This window comes from Crotalus tigris, unplaced genomic scaffold (assembly GCF_016545835.1).
Source record: "Crotalus tigris isolate CLP2741 ecotype Arizona unplaced genomic scaffold, ASM1654583v1 scf7180000018125.1543573, whole genome shotgun sequence".
NCBI classification, from domain to species: Eukaryota; Metazoa; Chordata; class Lepidosauria; order Squamata; family Viperidae; genus Crotalus; species Crotalus tigris.
Window position 1 is genome coordinate 308,065 of NW_024096837.1, and position 7,982 is coordinate 316,046.

Consider the following 7,982-nt stretch of genomic DNA (forward strand, 5'->3'; position numbering starts at 1 on the left):
CCGCTCGCCTTCATCTTCATTGGTTGGTGCTGGTCACGCCCCCCGTGTGTGGAGGCGGAGGGGACCGCCGCGCATCGTCTGTGTCTCCGGATCTGTTTACTCCTCGCGCTCGGCTCCCCAGCGGCGGCTGAGTGGGTGGCGGCTGCGGCGGCTGCAGCAGCTGAACCGGCGGCGCCGATCGGCAGCTGGGTCACCCCTCCCTTCCCCGCAACATCTGCCGCCTTCGCCTTTCCGACGCAGCCGCGCAGCCCGCAGAGAGAGCGAAAGAATTGCCCGGGGAGAGCCATGAAGACGGAGATTTCCACGGCCGCGGGCTTCATCACCCGCCTCGTCAGGACCCCCGGCGGCATCGGCGACGAGGAGCTGCGTTGCTTCAGCGAGTCTCTCCAGGAGGCACTCCGAGGTGAGGCAGCGGCGAGAGACCCCCGTCCCCCTTTCCGTCTCTGCCTCAGCGCCGCCGCCGGGACGAGCAACACCGAGCCCGGCGCCCCTCAGCCCCTGGCACCGCTGTGCTGAGCCCAAAAAGGACGGTTCGTCCGTCCCGTCCACGGCGCGACAGCAACCTCCTGAGGCGCCTCTCCTGGAGACCCAAGTTCCCCGAATCCTGCCCCCCCCCCTGCCAGCTCTCTCCTTTCGCGGTCGGCGTCTCTGCAGCCCTGGAGCAGCTTCGGGCCCTCTCCGCGCTCGACCACCCCAATCCCTCCTACCGTTGGCGGGACCCTACTCGGCCTCGGACTTAGCCGAACGGTTTTTCCTGACCGACGGGAGCGGTTCTTGCAGCCTTCCGTCCCGTCCCAGCTTGCGGCCCCCTGCCGGGCTTGTGGCGGTCTGGTTCGGCTGATTCTGGAGTGTCCCCCCCCCCACTCTCCGTGGCCGGCTGTGCAGGCTCTAACCCTTCTCCCATTTTTTTCCTTTGTTCCCTGTTTGCAGATCATTATAAGCACCACTGGTTCCCCTTGATGCCCTCCAAAGGCTCTGGGTACCGCTGCATTAGGATCAATCACAAGATGGACCCCTTGATAGGCAAGGCAGCAGGCATGATTGGACTAAGCCATGAGAGACTCTTCCAGCTCCTGCCCAGCGAACTAACTCTCTGGGTAGACCCGTTTGAAGTGTCCTATCGTATAGGAGAAGATGGATCTATCTGCGTCCTCTACGAAGGCCCTAAACCAGCCATAAAGAATGCCAAAGCTCTGGAGAGCAGAAGCAGCTGTAAAGAGGAATGGAGAATTGGCAGAGCCAGCCCTTCCGAGAACTACAACATGATGACAGTTTCCAGTTAAAAAAAAAAAAACATTCCCTGTACAATGATGTATGTATGTATCCCACTTTGATAATGATGTTAGATGATGTAATTGATATGTTGATTTTCACCCCATAGTCATTAAAGTTGTAGTACTACTGCCAAACTCTTTGTTTTGTGGCCAAGGGCTAATGTATAAAAACAGTTCTTTTACATGTTTTCTGGATTGTATACTGTAAATGAAATTGTACAGTCACTGCAATTGTTTTACAAATTTATATTTTGGAAAAAAAAATCCTTGGCTATTTGTAATAAAAATGAAATTAATTTCATTTATTTTTTATTTTTATAATGACTTTTACTTTAGAATAGCATTCCTACATCATCATTGCACTTCTTGAGCAATAACATAGGGGTGGACATAAGAAACGAGAGATGGGGATGTGATTGGGCATTATACACTTTAATAAAAGGGATTTTTAGAACTTAACCAGTAATTTGGCTGCACAAACTTTTGTATTTGGGGATGTAAACACTGCTGTGGAATACGTATGCTATGACTAAATATCCAGAATATTTTTCCCCCAAAGTTGTCAACCATGAAATCTGAGTATTATAGAAATTTGCTGAACGGTTTGTTCCTGTCACTTTGGTCAAATATCTATTAAACATTTTGTTTTAATATATCCAATATATATTAAATTTAACAATTATTCAAGCCTTCAAAATATAATTGTAAATGCTTTCTTGGGATTAAATTGTCTAACAGTTTGTTTTGATCCACAAGTCTAATTTGGAATTATTTATGAAATAACAATATCCTTCCCAAACCTAATGCAACTCAGCAGCTTATATGAATGGAATTATTAAAAGTATTCTCAAATAAAACATATAGGTCAATTTCATAGCACATTTGAATCCAGTGTTTAAATCTATTTATTTACTCTGTCTCTGATATTTTAAAAATGTGTGCTATTGTTCTACTCAAATTTTAAAAATCTCACATTCACTGTTTTAGAATCCTAAAAGCTATTTAAAAAACTTCTCCTAAGGCCTTTGTCATAGCAAGTAGAGTTTGGTTTTGTATGTAATGAATAAGAGCATTGTAGGTTGTTAAACTCTCTAACCTATCTTAATATATCACATTACCAAGGCAAAAGGTGCAGTTAAGGAACAAGTCTGGACAGATTCAAAGTGACACGTAGAACGAATTGAAAGAGTGGAATCTCAATTGTTTTATAATTCAATAAATACAAATTCTGTTTAAAATGGAGATTTCTAATAAAATAGTTCAATAAACTGCATAACATTTTAAAACATATCATGAAATAATATTAAAATTATTTTAACTTAAAGATATATTGAGTTTTTTTTCCCCCACTTAATTGTGTCCAGTTCTTAGAGACTGCCTGGACAAGTCTCTGCAGTTTGCTTGGTGAATTGTTTTCAGAAGTGGTTTGCCATACTCTTTCCTAGGGCTGAGAGAAAGTGAACCCAAGGTCACCTTGGTGCATGCACCTTTCTTTGTAGCCAATTATCTTCACCACCACACCAAAGTGAGTCTCACTGAGCTTATAGTCTGCCTTTGAAAACAGCTGTTTAATTTACAGGAAATGAGCTTGTTTCTTTCTTTCTTTTTTTTTTTGGTGGTCAGTGCAAGTCAGTAGTATTTTGTATTCCAAATCCTGGTTAAGTTCATAAAACATAAGAAAGTTAATTTTTTTAATGCCACTGAGACAGGGAGACCCTCTCTAGGATCATTTCACTCTTCATGCCCTCCAATTAGATAACCAAGATTGCTATAGTTGAATCTATCAACCTACATTATACATATAGATCAAGCATAAATCATATTTTCATAAATGAAAATATATTTTCTCAAATTCTCTAGTAGGACCCCAGAACAACATAAAATCCCAGAATTAAAACGCCATAAAAAAGATTATATATAAAAAGGAAATCTTTTCTGTAATGTAAACCAGATGGGTGGAGATGAATCTAAACTGTCAGCAATATATGTTTGTGCTTAGAAGAATACTGCTTTTTTTCTTTCCTCTTCCTTCCTTTCCCCCCACCCTGCAATTATTGTATATTGTTCCAAAACTGGAAGTTTACAGAACATGTATTAGCTACTAAAATCTTTTAAACTATTCACAAAGATGTTTGGAAGATAACATTATTATATCAAGAACATTTGTTTGAAAGTATTAGTGTTTGTTCATAGTATGCCAGTAACATGCATGCCAAAGTGCTCTAAATAAATCACTGAAATATTTCTGTAAACTAGCCTGCCAAGGGGCTATCAGTATTATTGTGCTTGCCATGGAGAAAAGGAATCCATTTTCTGATGTCAAGCTGGAAAAAGCAGGCTAGCACCTCTTAGCAGTCTACTTGGGGAAAAAAATGGCTTTCTGCATGGCTCCATTGATTTCTCTCACACCAATCAGCTTGGTTTTCCTGCTAGCAATGGAGAACACTTGGAACAGTTCATATAGTGGAATGCAGTTCCTAATCACCCATAAGGTACCAGGTGTAATATTTAAAACAAGTGCATAGAGATTTTATATGTCAATCATATATATATGTATACTAGGGATTTTTAATCTTGTCAATTTTTTTTGCTAACTGATGCCATGAAGGTTATTTTTGCTTGATTTCCAACATGTAATTTCTGAGTCACAATATTATTATTCATACTAATACAAAATTCTTCATATTTCAAGCACTATTTGATTCCTTAAATGTGTAATACAGGATTGGAATTTATCTGTCCTGTGGCTTGTTTGCTGACTTACCTCTCAGTAGCCCCTCTTGACCTACAACATCTATTTCTGAACAAACTTGGATGTAGAAATGTCTGTTACCAATTTTACAGTGCAGAAATTATTCTGTCACTGTAACTTCACATGTAACTGCACTAAAATACTTTTGGTTATTTGGAAACAAATTTAAATAATGCATTATTAGTAACATGTAGTTTAGAAAGAGTATTCAGTAAGAAAAACACAGCACATTAAATCTACATATCATTCTTACTGTACACCTGATGCACGTAACATGATGCACATTGTGTGAAAAAGGAAATGCTATTGTACATTGGAGCCCAAACTGCTCTAAATATGTTGCTTGGGGTCCAACTTCCCTTTTTTCTCCGTCTTGCTCCATGTGCCCCAGGTGTCAAGAGTAAGCAAAAAAAAAAAAAAAAGAAATATAAAAGGCTGTATTCTGTGGTGTAAAAATCTACATTTAAAAAAGGGGGCTATTTTCACTTTAATAGTCCTTTTGAAAGTAGGAAAAGAAGAAATCACACATAATAGGCAGTGATGATATTAAGTCCAAAGGAGGAAAAAAGGTATACCTGAAAGCAAAACATTTTCATTAAAAAAAACCCCATACTTGATTATTTTGTATCCTTCCACATCAGGTATACCCAGGTAAACTTGAATGATGAGTTAAAATCATAATATAAATACTATTTATATCAAAGCTATAGTTAAAAATGCAGCATACAAACAGTAAAATGAATCATCTAGCAAATTTAGTAAAAAATCACCATATAATATTAATGGCTTGATGTAGAAAAACATGCTTAACTGGGGTGGTGGGGGGTGGGAGGGAGAGGATTGACATACCAAGATCTGTATGTAACAGAGTGAATGATCCTTCCTTGACAAGGCGATACACCAGCAAGGGCCCCAAGGATGACCTTTTTCAACCCTGGAAAGTTTAAAATGTGTGGACTTCAACTCCCTGAATTTGCCAGCTGGAATCCAGGAGTACCTCAGTAAGATGGCACCCAAAGATGAGGTGTTGAGAGAAAGCCTGGGACAGCAGCAGACATGGGAGGAAGGTCAGGCAAAGGAAGTGCCATGGGAAGTCAAGGCCTTGGATTAGATGACTTGTAAGTCCATATGGGAGATTCCACAGAAACTTGTAGAGAATAACTTTCTTGCTAAGATCTTGTGGGACTTCCAGATCCAGACAGACAGACAGGTACTGGCCAGTGAAACCAGACATCACGATAGTAGATAAGGACCAGAAGATAGCAGTGTTGATAGATATAATGGTACCAAATGACAACAACATCAGGAAATATGATAAGCTAAAGAAATCTGAAGGAGGAACTAGAGAGGATGTGGAAAGTAAATGCCAAAGTGGTCCCAATGGTGGAAGGAGAGCTCGGGACTGTGTCTCCTAAGCTGAGAGAATGGCTCCAACAAATCCCAGGAACATCAGAGCTCTCCATCCAGAGAAGTACAGTGCTAGGAATAACTAAGACATTGCACAGAACCCTCCAGATCCCAGGCCTTTGATGGAGGACTGAAGATCGAGGAAGACATATATCGTCCATAGCAGTGAGGTGATTTATTTATTTATTTAGATTGATAAAGAAAAACCAAATGTATTCCTTTATGAAAAATTACAGGATTAATCTTCATATTATATTATGGAAGTATATGTATATATCTATAACTATATCTATATGTGTGTGTGTGCTGTCAACTCTACAAGTGAGTATGGCTGCAGCCATTTTTCCTCTTCATTTTCGGTTGCCACATAGAATGGAGGGAGGGGGTTGCCAGTGCTTCGCTAGTCAAAATAATCTTTTGTCCCATGGGAACCAAGGTCATTGGCTGCTCCCGAGACTGCAGGCTGGGCGTTGTGAAAAAAGCCCACCAACATGATGTATTGGGGAACGTAGTTGCTTGCATAGTTTTAGGCAGTGGTGGGATTCAAATATGTGAACAACCAATTCTCTGTGTGGATGCTGCTTCCATTCTGGGCCTGGGCAACAAAAAATTAGCTACCAGTTCTGCCGAAGTGGTGTGAACTGACTGAATCTCACCACTGGTTTTAGGGTTGGGATTTTCAACTTTGTATTGGGGAATTGTTTACATGTGTCTCCAGACTTGCTTTCACTTTTGACGTGCCGATACTTTGTAACTAATAAACATGTTCTTTGAGGAATTTGCAAGCCTCAGAGTTCTGCTTTATTCGTATGTTGGAAGCATGACATCTGCATTGTACTTCCTGTGAAAATTAATGACTGACAAGTATTCCTCTTTCCCATGCTGTTGTCCTACAAGATAATAGACGAAAATTACCTCCATTCATCCCCAGTTTGAACAGTAATCTGTGACACATCATTACTAATGATTTTTTTTTTCTGGCATATGGAGGTAATCTTAGATTTCTGTGTCATCTTTAGACTCCATGGTCCATTGCAGTTCAAGGTTTCATTGTTTGGAATATAGATCAGAGCTTTTACTGTAATGGTATCAAGGGGCAGCCCAGTTGGTTCCATACTAATAACAAAATGTTAAGACCTGGTCCTTCCATTATATCTTCAGTCTCCTCTCCACTGTGGTTTCATCTATGAGGGAGAGGGGTGGTTTAAAAATGTGATAAATAAATAATAATTAGCTCTCCTGTAAACTTTCTCTCTACAGTGTTCTATTTAATATTATTTTGTCACTGAGGGTAAGTTCTGTTTGTTGGCCTGAAAAAAAAATATAAATGTGCATTCAATAAATATCTAGGCAATGTTTTCATCAGCCTTACCCTATTTGTCATTCTCCAGATGTATTAGGACTGCATAAATAGGAATTCTGGGAGATAGTATTTCAAAACAAGCACAGAGTCTCATCTATAGAAAGGGTAGTTAAAAGAATCCTTAAGTAAAAGAACTGAGAATTTTCTTAACGTGAAAATGGGAGTTTGATGCAATTCTTAAATGTACATGCAGATAAAAACTTGAGAGCCTTGCTAGATCTGGTTTGTGCAGCATTCCAAACAAATGACTGTAAAACTGTTGATATCTCAAACTTGGTAAAGCTAGAATGATCAGACCTGAATTGAAAAAAGTTGGTCAATCACTGAGTAGCACTCACTACATGTTTCTGTGCCTCCTTGTTGCCATCTAGTGTTCAACTGTTTTTTTGTAGCCCTAACAGCCACATCTAGTTATAATTTACACAAACACACACACACACACACACACACACACAGAGAGAGAGAGAGAGAGAGAGAGAGAGAGAGAGAGAACTATGTCTAACTTCATAATTTCATCTCATCTTATTTTATTTATATATTCTCTTTCTATTTTTAAATTTATATCATTTATGCTGTCACTTTACATTGCATCAGAAAGTTTGTAGATACATAAGCATGTTAATGGAAAGCCAATTCTGTGATATATTGCGGGGGGGGGAATAAAATAAAATAATCAATTTGGGTACTAAGGGAAAAAATTAAATTAAAAAGATGTTTCAAGATCAATGGACTGTAAAAACATTCCTGAAGCTTTCTGTTAGGGCCTTGCAGTTTAATTTTTGTGTATGGGAAAAATAATTTATGGATTTGGGATTATTTTTTTCCACCAGAATCTGAGGATAAAGGGAAGGGAGAAACTATATAGGAATACAACAAATACTTCAAACACTGTGGAAGGGGCAGTCTTCAAAAAAGATAAGGCTTTATAAATGTTTACATCTGACTCATTTAAAGGAAGTATGTAAGTGGTACTGCCTTGGCAATGTGTGAAAATTTCCCTTGTATAAAGGTTCCTCTGAGATTTTCTCGCTACTTGTTGGCATCAGTGAAAAAAACATTTAGTACAGATTTTTGTTATTGGTCTGTTTGTCTGTTCTCTCTCTTCGTTCCATCACATTCTATTACTTGGATATTTTCTGGATGTTAAGCTGACTACACAGCAGAATTTTAAGTCTGCTGATTTGGA

The 7,982-nt window shown here is 39.5% G+C and overlaps 1 protein-coding gene across 1 annotated transcript; it reads left to right on the top strand.

The window, feature by feature from the left end:
• The first annotated feature begins 109 nt into the window (after positions 1 to 109).
• Positions 110 to 2,155, top strand: LOC120310135 (protein BTG1-like). Its single transcript, XM_039348215.1, has 2 exons — positions 110 to 403; positions 931 to 2,155. Exons 1-2 carry the CDS (start codon positions 286 to 288, stop codon positions 1,281 to 1,283), a joined length of 471 nt encoding a protein of 156 aa, XP_039204149.1. The 5' UTR covers positions 110 to 285; the 3' UTR covers positions 1,284 to 2,155.
• Positions 2,156 to 7,982: the final 5,827 nt, after the last annotated feature.